Raw genomic sequence first — 18,910 nt, 5'->3', positions numbered from 1 at the left:
TGTATTAGGGAAGTCAGCTAATTTCAGATTTTATTGCTGTGCTCTGAACCTCACTATATGAGGCTGGATGCCAGAAAGTTGTGTGTGCCGCAGCCAGCATAGCCAACGGTCAGGGTTCATAAGAGCTGTAGTTCAAAACATCTGGAGGACATTGGGTTAGAGAAGGCTGCCTTAAAGAAATTTGCCAACTCCCAAGGCAACGAGGCCTCCATCTTAATATTAACCTTTCTCTATAGCTCAGGTCAGGTTACAACACATAAACCGGCATTAAAGCAAATACATTTTAAAAAAATATAAAGCATCAACTGATAATACCATGCAGTATCAACCACATTAATATATTATTTTATGACTTATTAAATTTGTATAACACCCTTCCTCACAGGGCAGTTTACAATATAAAAGCACAAAAATACATGCCATAATAACAAACAAAAACAATACCCTGTTCAGTTTAAAAGGCCATAAGATTTGTTTAATTAGCCAAAGGCCTGGGAGAAGAGGAATATGTGACTTTTGCATGCTTGCTTACTACTTACCATCTTCAAGAGTGGTTGTGATAATTTCCTGAGAAGATGGCCCGATTCCTGCTCGATTGCATGCCTGTACGACCATGCCATATTGAGTGAATTTTTTCAGGTTATCTAAAGTATAAACTTCGCTGTCTCCGGTGGTATCAATACTGATGATGTTGAACTGGAAATTCCCCCCTGCACTGTATTCTCGATAACCAATCTGGTATCCACGAATAATTCCGTTTTGCAGGTGTTTCTTTGGAGCCTAAGGAAGGTATGAGTAGCACACACTTTGAACATCATGTTGAACATCATCGTGTTAAGTTAGAAGCTGAGAGAAATCTCCACTCCCAACATAGGCGCCGACTCCATGGGGCCTGAGGGGGCTCGAGCCCCCTCAAAAAATTTTTTGGGGGGGCTCAGCCCCCCCAATAATCTCGGGCGCCCTTCCAGCAGAGCGCCGCCGCCGTCCCCCGCCTCCTCCCCACCTGCTCCTTCGCCAGCCAGCCAGCCAGCCGCGCGCCCTAATCGGAGAGCCCCGGCCGTCCCCCGCGAGATTAGGGAATCCCCGGGGGCGGGGGCTCCTGCCTCGCTGCTTCGCAGCACTGCCAAGGCACTGCCGGAAATCCCGCGAGAACAGGGGAATCCCGACTGGCCACACCTCCCAGCCAGCCAATCGGCTGGCTGGGGGGGCGTGGCTTGCCCTATTTAGGGCCGGAGCCACTTTATTTGCATATTCATGAGCTTATTTATTATTCATGAGCTTTCCCGGGCCCCCCCAATATTTTTTATAAGTCCGCGTCCCTGACTCCCAAAGACCATGCAGCTAAAAATCAAGGCCAAATTATTGGTTCGCTCTAGGTTTACAATGATGATGATTAAATGAAGGATGTGAAGCTAGGGTTCTGCAACTGATGCTAGTAGCAGTGGATGTAAAACTTCCCTTCAGGCATGCAAGTAGAACAGAAAACCTAGTTTTGTCATCTGGAAAGTGACAGGTGGATCCACCCCTCTTCACTACAAGTCTTGCCTTTTAATATAAATTTTATATGTCTTCATATAACTTTATATTAATGTTTGTTAAAGTTTGTTTTAGGATCATGTATGACCCATGTTAAATGACAGTCTCATTGTCCTTGACCTGATAGAGCAGATTTCAAGTCTCCCCATCCAAAAGTGTGGGTACCAGTTTGTCATATAAAAGGGGCCGGGCCATCCATCATTCTTTGGGCAAAAAAAGAAAAGAAAAAAGAAAAAGGTATTATGCTATCTCAGCCCCCAGTTGCAAAAATTTGGGGCTGTTTCCCCATTACTGAGCCCAACATACGTACCTCTAAAATACACCCGTCACAGAGGTGTTTTTAGGACCAGAGAGTGTATGTTTTAAGTTAATCAAACTCTCTGTGGAAGGAGAGCAGGGAGAGCACAACAACCAAGAGCATCACAATCCTAAACAGTGCTATATCTTTGCAGCTGCAATACAATAAACCTAGTTTGCCCTTGCAATGACAATGAATGAAGCGTAGGCTTTTTTTATGAAGCCTTGGGAAAGAGGGTTTTTTTAAAAAAAATAATAATCTGTGTCATTACACCCACCTTCCTCGGTTTCATTGGCATGCCAAGCAACACAATGATGGGCATGTATCTAGTTCAAGGATCATTAATAAACCCATTGCCTAGGGTATAACAGCCACAGGCAGTAGAGGCTTGCTGTACTTATAGCCCACCCGCCTCAAACAAGAACTGAAAATCTGGCTCATAAAGAGCATTATAGTGCAGAGCTTCAGTGTCATGTCTCTAAAAATGTTGCCTCATGGGACAAATTGATTTTCACTATAGTTTGCAGAAAAACTCAATGCAAGAAGTATCCTAAAAAATTCAGTTACAAACTTTCCCCCTGCACTGCAGCTGTATTTCTGATAATAAGATGTTCAAAAAGGCACAATCACAGGAACATATAATTGCATGCAAATTTAATTTAGCACACAATTACATTCAGCTGCAAAGTAATTTTTGAAAATTTAGCCACAAGCATTGTGTGTATAAATTCACCAAGCTATGCATATCATTTTTGTGGGCTCATGCCTCAGTAATATCATGACATACATTCCAGCATAGCCTATTTTCCCTTTCCCACTGTATGCTACTTATTTACCTTCCAGGTTACCCTGATGCTTTGTGAAGATATGGGCTCAAGTTGAACATCTTGAGGTGGTCCATCAGGAGCTGGTAAAAAAAAAAAAGAAATAGGGGTTCAACATTCTAAGCTTGTCACTTTTGCTACAGAACATAATGTATCACACAATATTCATAACCTCAGAAATGCAAAGCATTTTTGTTAACGTGAAGCTCAATACCTCAATAGCAGAAGCTCAGCTAGAATGTATACTGCAGATTAGGAAAAGTGCCACCAAGGCCAAGAGTATACCAGCAAGGTTAACAGGCAGTCAAGGAAGCTAGCAGAGGTAAGGAGTCTTCTTTCAGAAAATGGAAGTGTTGTCCAAAAAGGAGCATAGATGAATACAAATTTTGGCAAAACAACAACAATCAAGAACAGGATGCTAGACTAAATGGACCATTGGCCTGAACCAGCAGGGTCCTTCTTGAGTTCTTCTACCAAGCAATGAAAAGAGTAACTAAAGAGAGAAATTATTCTATTTATTGAAGATTAACATTTCAGAGTTGAACATAAGCACGCAAATTCTAGTCAGTTGTCATCTGATGAGAGGCTGAAGCGTCTACGAGTGTGAAACAACCAAGGGAGTGTTAAGGAGAAAAGAGAATTCGGATGAGAGGTAATGAGCTGGATATGACAACAGAAATGAAATTAAGTAGGGGGTTGGACTCGATGGCCAACCATCGATGGCAGGGGGTTGGACTCGATGGCCCTTGTGGTCTCTTCCAACTCTATGATTCTATGATTCTATGATTCTAAGTAGGCAATTCTGGCTCGCTTAGGGTAAATGTTGCTCCTGTACCAGAACAAAAAATTATGATCTGTTTCATTTCCATTGAAGCATATTTATGAAGGGTTCAGTGGCAATTAATAGGAAAAGGCCCATATGCACTGAAGAAGAAGAAGAAGAAGAAGAAGAAGAAGAAGAAGAAGAAGAGGCGGCGGCGGCGGAGTTTGGACTTGATATCCTGCCTTTCACTCCCCTTAAGGAGTCTCAAAGTGGCTAACAATCTCCTTTCCCTTCCTCCCCCACAACAAACACTCTGTGAGGTGAGTGAGGCTCAGAGACTTCAGAGAAGTGTGACGGGCCCAAGGTCACCCAGCAGCTGCATGTGGAGGAGCGGAGATGCGAACCCGGTTCACCAGATTACGAGTCCACCACTCTTAACCACTATACCAGGCTGGCTCCCTAGTGATGGAACACTGAATGTAGATGGAAGGTCCAATCCACACACAATGTAATGGGCGCAGAAAGCCCTGTTGGCATCCCTGCGTCTTTCTGCAGAGAGCTGTTGCTGTTATGAGTGGAAGGGACATCCGAGAGCCAAGGAGTTAGCAGCAAATTAATGAAAAGGTTGTGCGTACTCCATGATTCTTCTCTTGCTGCAGGAGCCTTTTTTAGATGCTACCTTTGAACAAAAGATTCTGGCAGCCTGAAGCCACAATAGCATACAATATGCAATGCACACCTTTGCCAGTACAGTTTTACTCCCCCCCACCTTTCTGTTTAATATTGAATGATGTTATTTTTGTAAAGCCTTCATTACATTCCCTGCCCTCAGGCATCTCTTAGATGTTTGGGGATCCATACTCATTTAACACACCTGAGGTAAAAGTAAACTGAAATAAACTAAATAAACTAAAATAACTAAAGGAAACAATGACAAATGGTGGCACTTCCCTTTATTGTGCATATTTTCCTCACTGATACCAAGGGAACAAATATTGCAATGCCTCTGAAGCTTTGGTCTACCCTCCTCCAGTTTCACCCTGAGTAAATCAGCTGCTTTTGATGGCAGCTCCCTACAATTGACCTCACGCTCTGAACGGACAGCTTCATAATGAGAGCAAAAGAAAGGGTCAGTCGTCTCAAAACTAGGCCACGCAGCAGGGAATAGAAGATGACATTCAGGTTGCGCGTTGCTGGGGAAGCTAATCTGCAAATTAAGGTCAGTTGATTAACCTGGCATATTAATTTTCAGTTAAATGAAAACCCTCAGATAAGAAATACTAGGGTTGCCATATTTCAAGCAGAAAAGTTGTTGAGGTGGTGTTTTTTTTGGCAAAGTTGTTGAGATTGCCAAAAGTAGGCAAAAACGGCGCTGCCTGATTTTCCTGGACATTTGCCCAATACAGTGGTATCTCGGGTTACAGATGCTTCAGGTTACAGAAGCTTCAGGTTACAGACTCTGCTAACCCAGAAATAGTACCTTGGGTTAAGAACTTTACCTCAGGATGAGAACAGAAATCGAGTGCTGGTGGCATGGCGGCAGCCATTAGCTAAAGTGGTACCTCAGGTTAAGAACAGTTTCAGGTTAAGAACGGACCTCCAGAACTAATTAAGTTCTTAACCCGAGGTACCACTGTACCTAAAATACTTCCCATATAGTAGCCCTTTCTAAAACAGACAGTGCTTCACATTCTCATATCCAGATGTTCTACAGATGTTCTCCATTCTTATATCCAGATGTCTTCCTCAGACTGGTATTCCTCGCAGTCACTCCTGTACCTGAATGGATCCCTCTCCTATCTAAATCTTTGTAATCTTTCTGCCGACAGGAGACTTTCCTATTCAGACAGGCCTTTGGAAACTGGGCTGCTGTCAGAGCAATTTATATTTTAATTGTTGGTTTAAATATGTTGTAATGTATTTTAATTGTTTTTAACTAGTTTGTTTTTATTATTCTGTATTTTATAATTGACATTATAAAATGTTGTAACCCTCCTGAAATTCCAACTCAGAAGAAAGGTGGGATAAGGCAAATAAACAGCGACTCCATCATACCCCTGTCCCTGTACCCTGTGTCTCCAGAACACTGACTCCATTAAGGAATGTGGGGAATAAAGTTAACATTACAAATATGACCAAAAGAATCAAACTGTTTTCACACTCAGTCGCATCTCCTACTTAGGCTCTAGATTAGCATAGGCACTAAAATGCCAGAAGGTAATTGCTTTCGTTTGTTATTATAGTATGTATTTTTGTGTTTTTATATTGCAAACTGCCCTGTGATCTTCAGATGAAGGGTGGGATAAAAATTTAATAAATAATTAATAAAATTAATGGCATTTACTTTGGAGTTAATGCGCTCAGGAGCACAGCTTTAGGTATTTCAGTGATGTGGCCTTGTGTTTACAAACTCCTCCTTAGCCAAGACATTAAGGCAAAATACTCAAACAAAAAGATTAAACTGTCTTAAATAAAAGCACTATTAATTATGAACCATTGCTTATTTAAGGGGCTTTGCATGTGTGTTTAAATGGCTAATGTTAGACTGCTAACTTAAAAAAAGATTGCTGCATTATCATAGGCTACTAAGGAATTATTTTTGTAGTCTATGCAGCAATGTGTCACATAGAGTCCCCTGGCTCTTCAAAATGCCAAAAACACATACAGCCAACAATGAATACAAGTTGAGATGAGATTCAATTAGGATCGTTGTAGAACATACCTGCTTCATCTGTGGTAATGGTGAGTTCATTGCTGGCCTCGCTCTTGCCAATGCGATTTTTTGCATACATGCGGATGTTGTAGGTGGAGGAAGCGTGGAGGTCAATGATCGTGGCCTGGTTCAGCTGTGGGGAAACATCTTTGGTTCTTTGCACAGAATCCCAGGAGTCTGTTTGAAGAAATTGTGGGAAAGTTAATTCATTTTCCTTCCTTCCTTCAAACATTGAACTAATATGTTAGCAAGCAGCACTGCATTTCAAAGGTAAAAAAAGAACACTGGTGAAATGAACATTAAATGAGGAAATAACCCAGCCCTCTTCAGGCATTAATGCTTTGATTTAACTTAACATGGGAGCGGGGGTATGCAAAGTAGCCCCATCACCTAGCCTTTGTGTGAAAGTGCAACTGTGGGAACCTTCATGCATACAACTGTATAAATATTACCTCAGTACAGATTGCCACACTGCTTGCTAGAGGATGGGGCTCCTCAGCACACCCCCAGGCCCATGTTTGAGTAACACAGGCAACATGAAAAACAGGTTCAAAGAAAAACTTACATTTATTCTGCAGGGACATGAAACCCAAAGACAGCAATTTGTATCATGGCAGGGACCCCTCAGATGCCTCATGGAGGACTGCAAACAGGGCTTGATGGTCACAGCTGTTTTCTATTGTCAATCTCTGTTTCATGCTAGACAGCTGAGGCTTCAACCAGTTTGGAATGCCATGAATTGTAGCCACTGACAGACATGCAATGCATGAATTCATCCGCTTCATTTTCAAAGTAATTTATACCAGAAAGGTTTACAATGGGCAACAACATATTCCCAAGGTTTGTGATAATTATTGCCTTTGGTTCATTTCCTCCACAGCACTTATTTGTGTGTGCAGGTGTGTGGCTTTGCATGTCTGTGCAGTTGTGTGTTTGTAAACCAAGTGGTTCTTGGTCATCTGCCCATCTGACTCAGAGAGAAGGGAGGGAACTGGAAAGGGGAGCAAAAGGGGAGCAACATGACACTCTCACATGTGTTCAGGAGCGTTTCTTTTGCATCAGTCAGTTGCATGCCAGTCCTACTGTGGCAACAACCCTCTGACGAGTCATGGGAAGATGTGCAGCTATTTTCTCAGCCTAGACTGGCCTCTGCTGCCAGGAGCCCACAGGAAACTGGGGTGAGGCCAGTAATATTTCATGGTTATCTCACATAATGGTAAGTAGGCCTTTCACCAGTCATTTTAAAACATCTGTTTTATTTCATATGCCCAAAGCCCTTGGTTTCTAACAAAGGGAAGGTGAGCCACATAGAGGAGCCAACTTCTCCAGCTAATTGAGGGGGCCTGATGTGACATCGTGCAGCGTCCTGATGTTGCGCTCATGATGTCACAAGGAGCCAGGGGTGGAGTCAAAAGCCCTCTGAAAATTGTAGGGGCCTGGCCCCCTCAAAAAATACATGGGGGGGGGGCAAAACTGCCTTGGATGCTAGCAGTCAGCACCTATGGAGCCACAAAGTTTCTATTCAGATCTTTAGAGAAAGAAGCAGAGGTCAGGGGTGATTTTGCTTTCTCTGTCCCTGCATTGATATCCTCGGGTATGTCATATGTACAGGCAGTGCTTTGGGGGGGGGGGTCAAAAGTGAGGTACTGGTACTCATACACTGATAAAAGTGCAATAGCAACTGCAACAAAATGGCTGCCATGGGCAGCAAAAAAGATAGGTGCCAGTACTCTATACTGGTAAGCAGGTCTGCGCAGAGCTCGTCTGAGGCCCAGGGTGGGAGACTTGTTCTTGGCCTGACAGCCTCTGGCTGACTTAGCCCTCTGAGGCCTGTGGCAAGTGGACCCAGATACCCTGTGCTTCTGCATGGGCTTGCTGGTGAATGCTGTCACACACAAAAAGTCCAGTGGTCAATAAACATCTCTCCAAGGCTTGAGAGACTTGGAAATCTTAGTATTTGATGATTTCCGAGGATCAGTGATTTGCTGAACAGGAAAGCAGAGAAATGCAGCTCCAGGTTTTTTCCACAACAGTAGCAATGATGTCTTCTGCAGGAGCAATATTTGCCAGCGTTGTAAGCTTGGGAAGTTGGAACACAGAGAATCTGTAAACATTAATTTACATGGAGTCTTTCCTGCGCTATTTTTAAAGACTTGTATATTAAATTTGTGTTAGAAAGTAACAACTGTACTGCAATTCAAAGCGAGCTTTCCCAAAATGTGTACTATCTGGGATATGTGTGTATGTTTATGTGTGTGTGCTTTTTTTGATTATCCTTGGGGGCATAGCTATAGCGGCTTTAAATATGAGCCCCTGAATGTCAAAAATTCCCACTAAACCATTGCCAAACATCACCCTGAATATATGAGAACACGCTGACTGAAACCAAATAATAATTGGTGTCAGGAAAAAAGGCAGATGTGGTTGTGTGAATCTCCTCTAATTTCTGTAATATGGAGGGAGGAATGGGGAAATAAGGGATTGTTTCAACTCTTTCATTCTTACAGACAGATTTAAGTATTAGAACAGAGTTCCCAAATATTGTTCTGGTATATACAGGTTTCTTGATTATACTATCAATGCATGCCTCAGATCTTTAAATACATGCACAGTTTCATCAAAATACCTGTATACAATCAACTACAAAAAGCAACTTGCTGTTCAACTGTTATTAGGTATGCCATGTACAAAAACACCTGTAATTTGTGTATTATTTAAGACAGGGAAAGCAGCCTGGAGATGGAAGCAGAATCAGATGGGTAGAAGTCTATACCTACAGAGAAGATGGGCAGATGCACAGCAATCAAATACATCCCACCCGAAAGCTTGACTGAAATTAAACCTACCTAGGATATCTGGTATAAAATACTTGAAGGTTCTCTTGCTTGAACTGGGTTCAAGTGTCTCTGATTAAGCAAGCAGAGGGAAGTTGAATGCTTTTAGCATTGTGTGTGATTGTGTGTGTGTCTTAACTCATTGGATTTATTAGGGTTGCCATATTTCAAAAAGAAATCCCAGTAATGTCTGGGAAAATCCGGACATATGGCAGCCCTAGATTTATCAGATTAATGCCTTCTAATCAACTAGAAATTTCATATCAGTTAGGACAGAGGTGCATCTGTTCATTCATAAATACATTCTGTCCTGCTTCTGCATGAATCTGTGGACTCTCCTCCAGCATGCAGTGCTAACAACATGTGTGCTTATTTCACAAATAAATATCTGATTATTCTCCCTGTCTGCACCCTAGTTTTGCTCCAACCTGCCTAGAGTGTCATAAAGAATTTGTGCAATTCCCTCCCTGCGCCAAGCAGGGCCAGAGTATAGGGCCAGACCTGCTTTGCTTCATCAGAACAACTTCATCATGTTCCATCGGAATTATCTTTGGAACTCTCGGCTTATACAGCCACGCCTGGGGCACAGCAAGCAGCAGCCATCAGCTGCAGCTATTACATCCATTGAAAAAGAAAAAAAGAAAAGAAAAACAGATCACATCTGAACTATAAAAAAGGAAAAATCTGGCAGTGAGAAGCAGTGCAATCTGAGAGGCAAAAAATGTGTGATCCAGGATGATCAAACAAAGATACTTCTGCTGAAGAAGAAAAAAGAGAGACTAGTGATGAGTACTCTCAGGCAATGTAACAGCACCTGCATGTGAGTACCTTCAAATATTCAGAAAAGGGCACATTGTTATGGCCCTGCCTGGTGACATCTCATCAGTTCAGGTTCCCCCATGTAAAAAACTCCCTGCTTCTGGTAACCCAGGATGCAAGTGTGCGGAGGTTTCAAGACTCATTGTCGCCCTGTTAGGCTTGCTTTCACATGCAGGGCTTTTGGATATTTCCCAACATTTAATCTCACACATTTAGTCTAAAGTGGTACAGTCCTACCAAGACTGTTCTATGTGCCTTCTCCAAATATTTGAATTGACTTTGAGTCTCTGTGCAAATTGTGAATAAGAGGTGAAACAGCTTTGAGACGATCCCTTCCATTAATTATGCCTTTTCCATTTTATCAGCTTGCATAAAAAATCCCCTTACACAATTTTTTGTTGTTTTTGGGCATGCTATTTTCATTTACTCTGATCCTCACAAACATGATTCACTAACGACAGAATAGGCAAAATTCATATAACACAAATAAACATAATATTCCCCCCCTTTTAACTGATTTTCCTATAGGGAATGCCTGCATATACCAACCTAGCTATATATTAATACTAATGGATTCCACTCACATGTTTACTTTGTATGTTGTGCCATCTAGTGGCCCTATTCAGAATGGCAATTTTGAGAATATCTACTCTCCCTCTCCCCCCACCAAATGTATGATTATTTTTTTTACACTGCTAAATACTGCTGATGTTGCAACTGTAAGTACTACTATTACCCCCACTACCACAGAATATGTTTAAAGCTTTAGAGTATGTAAAGTGATTTCCATACAATTTTTAGTAATGTTTATGGTAAAAAATTATTATCTGGGTTTTATATTTTTAGCAAATGGGAGGCTGAGACCAAAAGAAAGCTTGTGTGAGGCCACTGAGTGCATTAAAGTGAGATCTGAACAGGAAGTTTTCTGTCCCACAGCTCACACTTTTTGACCCAACACTACATCAGCTTTCATAAAAAGAAAAATCTTGAATCTGCTCTTTCTGCAACACATTGTTTAATAAGCAACATGAATGGATAAGGCATATAAAGGTACAGACAGAAGTGAGGGTAAACTACAGGATACAGTGGTCCTCTTTATGAAGAGGGCTATATATAATGCATAGTCCAGCATATTCAAAGCAACTAGCTGTGAAACTAGCTAGTGTTGAGTCAAAGCGAGTCTTTGCAAGCTGACCATTCGACTTCCAGCTGACGTGGGCCTGAGAGGAATCTTGTGTTGCTTGTCATCAGGGAGGTCACTGGCACTGTCCAATAGGGCTTTGTGACTTGCACACACACAGGGCAGACAGTACACTGCAAATGGCCCTGCTAGCTCCACATCCCACTCATCTTTTTAACAATAAGGAATTGTCAAGTGCAGATTAGAAACAGGTCGGCTGCCCCTACCTCTTGTCCCACATCTCATCTGGAAATGGGCGGATTAAATTGGATGAATTTGATTTGGACTGCTGATAGATATCTGGAATTAATCCTGTTTTAAAACAGGCCCGTTTTGATTCAGCAACACCTCTAGGACCACTGCACTTCCAATGACGTAGTCCTCTCTCACAGATTAGAACAGACCTTCACCTGGTGCCCTTCAGATGTTCTAGACCAGTGTTTCCCAACCACTGTTCCGCGGCACACTAGTGTGCCACGAGATGTTGCCTGGTGTGCCGCGAGATGTTGCCTGGAGGGAGGCGGGCGAGTCGGGCGGCGAGAGGCGGGGCGGCGGTGGCGAGGAGAGGCCGCCCAGCACGGGGCTCTCGCCGTCTGCCTGCCTGGCTGGCTGCCTGTGAGCTCGGCGGGCAGCGCCTCTGTCCGCAGCGCCCGCCTCGCGGCTCTCATTCCCTGCCCCTGCCAAAGCTCACCCAGCCAAGCCGCGCTCTCCTTCCTGCCTCGCTTTGCTGCCTCCTCCCCCCCCACCCCCAAAGCTTGGAGGTTCCCCGGCAAGGGGGAGGGAAAAAAATTGAAACTTACACTTTTGTGCGTCCCTCCCGGTGTGACGCTGCGTGCTGACGTCACGGGGCTGTAATGGTGGTGTGCCTCGAGATTTTTTTCATCAAACAAGTGTGCCTTTGCCCAAAAAAGGTTGGGAAACACTGTTCTAGACTACAACTCCAATTGGTCAAACTGTTTATGCAATAGGCGGGGTGGAGGTCCCTGTCTGGGGCTTTTGTGCAAAGGAGTAGAGAATACATAGTATATTGATAGTAGTAGAGCTGTCATACAAGTGTCTACCAACACATTTTCATGACTAGTTGGTTCTTCTGATCATGCCTATTCAGATGAGGTTTATCAAAATAGGATTCTGCTCCAGAGCCATAATGTCACAGGGTTGGAGGTAGGGAAAGACTAGGAAGGAATATGTCAGAAAACAGCTGTTCAGTCCATCCTAAGATTTTGCCTGTCCCCAGCATGCTTTAGGTGTGAGTGGATCTGAGTCTGAATCTCGGGCAAGACCTTGCAGAGAGAAGAGCACTGTGTCTTGGGAAGAGACCATAATTCAGTGGCAGGGTCCATGTTTTGGATGCAGAAGGTCCCCAGTTCAATCACTGATATTCCTGGAGAGTGACTGTCAATCAGAGTAGGCAATATTGAATTGGATGGACAAGTAGTCTCACCAGGTACAAGTTGTCTACATCTGCAGTTATCTACATCTGGACACGTGGGTGGCACTGTGGTCTAAACCACTGAGCCTCTTGGGCTTGCCGATTGGAAGGTTGGCGGTTCGAATCCCCATGACAGAGTGAGCTCCCGTTGCTTTGTGCCAGCTCCTGCCAACCTAGCAGTTCAAAAGCACACCAGTGCAAGTAGATAAATAGGTATCGCTGTGGCGGGAAGGTAACCGCCATTTCCGTGCTCCCTGGCATCCATCACGGTGTTCTGTGGCACCAGAAGTGGTTTAGTCATACTGGCCACATTACTCAAAAAGCTGTCTGTGGACAAACACCAGCTCCCTCAGCCTGCAAAGTGAGATGAGCGCCACAACCCCATCGTCGTCTTTGACTGGACTTAATCGTCCAGGGGTCCTTTACCTTTACTACATCTGCTGCCGATGCTTTTGTTTAATAGGGGCTGTTGAAAACCATCCATTCAAATATACAAAGTATTCTGGACACAAGATGTCAGCAAAACTCTTGGCCACACTCAAGTAACAGTAAAACTGAGAACTCTGATTTTTTAAATAAAAAAAATCATAATACCAGAAAACCAGGAAACAATTAAAAGTTGTAAGCCGGGCATACCAACATACTCTTACCAGACTTGTTCTTGCATTCTATATCATAGCCCGTGATTGGGCTATTTCCGTCAAATCCCATGGTCCATCTGAGGGCAATGCTGCGTGCTCTCACCTCTCGGATTTCTATTTCTGGAGGATCTGGGGGTTCTGGTCAAATAGACAAACTCTGTTTTAGTCAAGAGACCTTTGTGTCAGCGACAGCAATGAGTATAGTATGGAAAAAATATGCCTTGCGAAGAATAAGATAGCTTGCTATTTCCTTCGCTCACCGGGTGTTACACTCGTTTTACCCCACACCCGTCCCAGAAGGAGGGATAGTTAATATTTAGGTTAAGAAACTTGTGAAAGCCCTGTTCAAACATTGAAAAATTGTATTCAGGGGAGTGCAGGAAGGAAGGCCTTATGTGGCACAGGCAAGCACCCTATTTTCTTCATCGACCAGGAAGAGCATGAAGGGAAATTGGAAGCATGTTTGGCTGAATATAGCTCCGGATCATGGGGAAGACTGAAAACATATTCAGCTAAACGTGCTTGCAAGCCCTCTCTAGGCTTTCACGATGATGCAGAAAAGTTAGAGGGAAGAGGTGAGGCCACCAGGATGCCTGAAAAGGGTTAATGTCTTGATATCATCTTATTTTAGAGCCCCATTGTAGAATTGTTCTATGCTATTATTTTAAAAACAACACATTGCTCCCAGGACAGGTTGTGGGTATAATATCCTTTTTATATTGGGATTTCTATATCTTCCATGTAAGTGAATTGAGAAAGTAATGCTATTACAACTGACTCTATCTCCCTCTTACACCTGCTCCCCTGGGTGTGTGCGTATAGTGCGTATTATTCCCTTTACAACAGGAATGCGGTACTTGTGGTCCTCCAGACGTTCTTGGACTCTAACTCTCATCAGCAACTACATCTAAAGAATCACAGGTTGGCCACTCCTGCTTTAAATGGAACAAAATGGCCTAAAACCTATATGCAGTAGAGTTTAATACATGCATTATGTTTGTGGTTTAAAGGGCAGAAGCAAGCGTGTGTATATAATGGGTTGTCTCCAAAGTAGAGCTACGTGAAGTTTCTGCCAGTGCAATGATTTCTGATTGTGCAATCAAATATGCCCCTCCTCTCCTTCCCTGGATCGCCTTAAATCTGTTCTAGGGCTTCCCCCAACTCTATAGAGCAGTTTGGGGGGAGGCACAGGGAAGAAAGGATGGGAAAAGACCAGTTGCACAAGTTGCAATCCTTGCCCTGACAAGACGCTTTGTTTGAATACCTCTCATAGATTGTAATCTACACTAGAAATGTGAAGATGAACTCAACAGTTAGGGCTTGTCCACACTTCTGCTTGTCCCATGCCAAAAAGCATGGGTCCAAGCAGTTTTCCACTTGCCCCATGTTTTCTGAATGCCTTTGCCCCACTGCTTTCTTCTGGAAAAACTGTTCTTTAGTGATAAATTGTAACAAACAGCAATGTGTGGAAAACCCAATTGCTGTTTGCTGCAATTCAGAACCAAACCGTGGGTTTTCCTGGGGGGAAGTGGCAGGGCAAACAGAAATGCCAATAAGCCTTTAGTCTAATTAGATAACCAGAATAAAAATGCTATGCTCTTTCACATGTGCCTGTACTAACACTGTGCTAATATTTATTCCATGTTTCTGTGATAACAGTTACATATTTTCTCATTTTTCTCAGAGAACCTTTGTATTATCTGCAGCTTCACTGCAAATGAGAATCAGAATCTTGGTTTATTGAGGGGACTGGCTTAGTGAGTACACAGTCTGTACCAGGATTAACCAGGAACTGATGCAACCTGCAGTCACAGAAAACTGGGGGTTGGGAGAAAGGTTGCTTGTGAGTCCTGAGTGGATTTGGCATCTTATCTGTAAGCTCCAAGGCACACAAGCGCATTGAGCAAGTGTAGTACGGCAGAGCCGGCAGAACCTCATAGCTAATTTCTGCCTCGGCTAGACATTTGACAGGGCATCACCTCAGCCACTCCAGAACCTGCCGATCCCTGCCTGACTCTGCTTCCCCACCTCCCCACCATGAAAGATGGCAGGGGACACCTGGCCTGAGGACATACTGACGACTTAGATTTCAGAATGAAAAAAACCCCACAAATAATACACTGCAGTTGCTGGGAGCTTTTGGCTGATTAGACCTGAAACATTTTGTTTCTAAATATAAAGCAGGTACACTGTTTCTTTTTTCAGAAAGGAAATCTTCACCCTATTGCTTCACCCTATTTAGGCTGCTGCAAGGCTACTGCTACTGAATTATTTGGTGCCAAGTCCCACTGAGTTCAATGGAATTTACTCCCAAGGAAGTGTCAGAATCACAGCCTGACACCAGCCATGTTTATTCACAAATCAGTATTCCAGACTGCGGTTTTATGTATATAGAAGAGGAGCTGATTTAAACACCTGTTTTATGATTTATTTATATTTTGCTCCATGGTTTATTGAAGGATTCTGTGTTTCAGCTGACGTATTTCGGTTTTAATGTTGTATCTGGATTTTATTTTCTGTCAACAACACCACTTAGGGATTTCACATATTAAGCACCTTTGACTCGCGGGTTGACTAACAGGTGAAGTGACTGCATGACAGTGACGAGTATTCAGAATGGATGTTGTGTTGGTCAGCATTGTGTGCAATAAGGGATGGCACATGGATTCAAACCCCAGCATAAGGAAATGTTGACTGTTGGTTTCCATGTTGGCCCCTTGGTGTTTAAATGGGCCCCAAACTGTACGGTGTGTTAGTTTCTACACTGTCTTGTGGTTGCAATGCAGACTTAAGACAAACTTGTGTCTAAAATCCCATGTTTTAATAGTTCCAGTGCAAACTGGACAGATGGAGTTTGAAGCTTTCATACATTTCTAAGTTTTTGACAGTCATGACTACGTTTTATTAGGGACTAGAACCCCCCAACAGATTTCTGAGCATGACATACACTTACTGTACTACAATAGCTGTGTTTTTTTCCTTACGTTGTCCTCTTCCTACCTTGCACAGTGAGCTGAATTATTCCACGGTCCTCCCCATATGAATTGATGGCATGGCAGGAGAAGAAACCAGAGTCTTCTCTCACCGTTGGCAGAATCTACATTGACAATGGAAAAGAAGAATATGTATTTAATAGGGAATGTTGCATGCAAGGCCATTTTACAAAACAGACTCTGAATGTAATTCCACATGGTAGGGATGGGAGAATCTCACATCCCCTCAGGGCCATCTTTCCAGTGGGTGGTGGTCCAAAACAAAAATGGGCAGGCAAGAGTGGGGCTGCACCACTCTCTCATACAGAGACATACACCACACACATGTGCACAACACAAACACACACATATGCAGGGACGCGGACTTAGAAAAAATATGGGGGGGGGCCCGGGAAAGCTCATGAATAATAAATAAGCTCATGAATATGCAAATAAAGTGGCTCCGGCCCTAAATAGGGCAAGCCACGCCCCCCAGCCAGCCGATTGGCTGGCTGGGAGGTGTGGCCAGTCGGGATTCCCCTGTTCTCGTGGGATTTCCGGCAGTGCCTCCGATTAGGGCGCGCGGCTGGCTGGCTGGCGAAGGAGCAGGTGAGGAGGAGGCGGGGGACGGCGGCGGCGCTCTGCTGGAAGGGCGCCCGCCCGAGATTATTGGGGGGGCTGAGCCCCCCCAAAAATTTTTTTGAGGGGGCTCGAGCCCCCTCAAGCCCCATGGAGTCGGCGCCTATGCACATATGCACACATTCATTCACATCCTCTCTCCTCCTCTCTCTCTCTCTTATCTGAGTCAGACTTTTGGGGCTTAGATGCTTGGCCCACGAACAGTTTTGAACAGAAGCAGTTTTAAATAAGTTTTTATTTCCCCTAAATTCCTCTTTATTTTCATTTTGTCTTCTGTTTATTCCTGCTCATATAGGCAGGAAGACACACACCACACAGACATGAATAAGTAAATGCACAAGTTGCATTAAAGCCAATTCTGCTCTTGCAGAGCAGTGATGAATTTGACTGCCATTTCTCAATTCCTTCTTGGAATGATATAACGTGCTTTCATGGTGATGTAGCATGACAGATTGACAATACTTCCCCAATAATACTTGATGTATACAAACTCTAAAAATACAGAAGCGGCTTGCTGGGCAGGGCAGACTTGGCACACTGGCTTCCTCGCAGGTGGGTGAGATGCTGTTGCTTACTGGGAAGAAGAGGGGGCACCAGTGGAAGTGCTGGATTAGCTTGGGGGGTGGTGTGGTGTTGGCACTGCACCAACATCCCTGCTGCCTTGCCCCTCTCCTTGCCAGTACACAACAGGGACCCAGGAAGCTAGTGATCTGCTTCTGTGACTTTATATGTCACACTAGCTTTATTCAGGCATTTATCCCTCAGTGTGATGTCATATAGATGGGGAAAGGGGGATGAGGATGCCTGATGACTTCGAGGGGCAACATCTGCCCCCGGAAGACTGCTCTACTCCTGTAGGCTCTGCCAACATTTTAGAGAAAACCTGCCGGAGGGTTTTCAGAGTAAAAACCTGAAACAGTTTTTAACATAAAAAATGGTGTTTTTAAAACATATAGAATAGAGCAAAATGGGCAGGAATGTATCTGTCAATTTCTTTGTCTCTGTTTCTCATTTTTCCCATCTTAAATTCTGTTCTCCACATTTCCATTTTGCTTTTTTTTAAAAAAAAAACCATCCTGAAAAGTCATCAGCATTTTTGTTTCTCCTTGGATGGGTAACTGCAATGCAAAATTTGGAGAAGTGTGAATTTTGAAGGATCACTGAGTTTCGGTTCTCATATTGTTTAGGAAACTGTGAATTTTGTAGGTTCGCCTTTGAATGCCAACCATCCCTAGGTTGCAGCAGGCAGCCTGCCCAAAACATAGGCGGAGGTGAGATGAGGAGCAGATAACAAATTATTCCTCTGAGGAGAGACAGGGAGATGAAAAATTACCCTCCTGCAGAACACACACACACACACACACACACACACCTTTCCTCTTTGCAAGTACACCTGCGCTCAGCTGTTTGCTTTACAAGAAGCTGGGATCTGAGCATACAAAGGTGGTTCAATATTCACCCTCTCCCCTCAATAAACTGAGGTCATCCTGTTGAATGATCCTTGTCATTGGCAAGGTCTTTCCTAAAGACCTACCAATATCAGTTGCTGCCACAACAATATCATCTGCACACTTCAGCAGATATGTTTGATTTTTTTTAAAAAAATGTGTTCCTCCGTTGAAGGAAACTTCCAAACCACTACCAAAGTTACAAAGTTTCTGTAACAGGATAAGCCTTGGAGGAATTGAGTATTGAACAGCCTGAAGCATAATTCTGGGTAGTGCAAGATGGCTCAGCAATTTTCTCCTGGCTTGCCCCTGCAGTGACTAAATGAGGCTGACTACAGATCCTTGTCCTTCAAGATGGAAATGTTCCTCAGGCATGAGGGCATATCGTCTCCTGTAGGTGAAGATCCCGAAAATGCAGACTGGGAAAGACTAGATGCAAGAGAGTGGGCTACCAATGTTCCAACAATGTTTCCCATGTAGTGCGACATGCAGGGTTCATTCAAGAGAAGGGCAGTATATAAACACAAGAAAAATAATTATGGTAACACTTGAGTTTTTTATGAGTATATATTCATGGGTGTGCTATGTGTGGTAATCAGCTACGTTTTGCTCACACTGAAATTAATGAACATGAATAAGTTTGGTTCATTAATTTAATAGTTGGCTATCCCCCTATATATGTGTGCACATGTATTATAGAGTGTGGGGTTGCTACACCCACGTTGGCCAAGTCCACTGCTTGCCACAATGTCCAACTGGAAGGTTGACTAAGATCGAAAGTGGCCCTCAGACCAAAATAAATCCATCACCC

The 18,910-nt window shown here is 43.5% G+C and overlaps 1 protein-coding gene across 1 annotated transcript in view; it reads right to left on the bottom strand.

Annotated features, from left to right (window-relative positions):
* DSCAM (DS cell adhesion molecule) overlaps positions 1-18,910 on the bottom strand; it is a 337,795-nt gene that overhangs the window by 76,332 nt on the left and 242,553 nt on the right. The window contains exons 13-17 of the mRNA XM_081199124.1: positions 16,041-16,137; positions 13,050-13,178; positions 6,144-6,311; positions 2,671-2,741; positions 540-780 (exon numbers count right to left, since the gene is read on the bottom strand). Coding sequence (XP_081055250.1) covers positions 540-780; positions 2,671-2,741; positions 6,144-6,311; positions 13,050-13,178; positions 16,041-16,137 — 706 coding nt within the window. The remainder of the gene's footprint in view (positions 1-539; positions 781-2,670; positions 2,742-6,143; positions 6,312-13,049; positions 13,179-16,040; positions 16,138-18,910) is intronic.

This window comes from Podarcis bocagei (assembly GCF_964188305.1).
Source record: "Podarcis bocagei genome assembly, chromosome: 6".
Classification (NCBI taxonomy): Eukaryota; Metazoa; Chordata; class Lepidosauria; order Squamata; family Lacertidae; genus Podarcis; species Podarcis bocagei.
The sequence above is the reverse complement of the archived record's forward strand: the minus strand, read 5'-3'. Positions and strand labels throughout refer to the sequence as shown.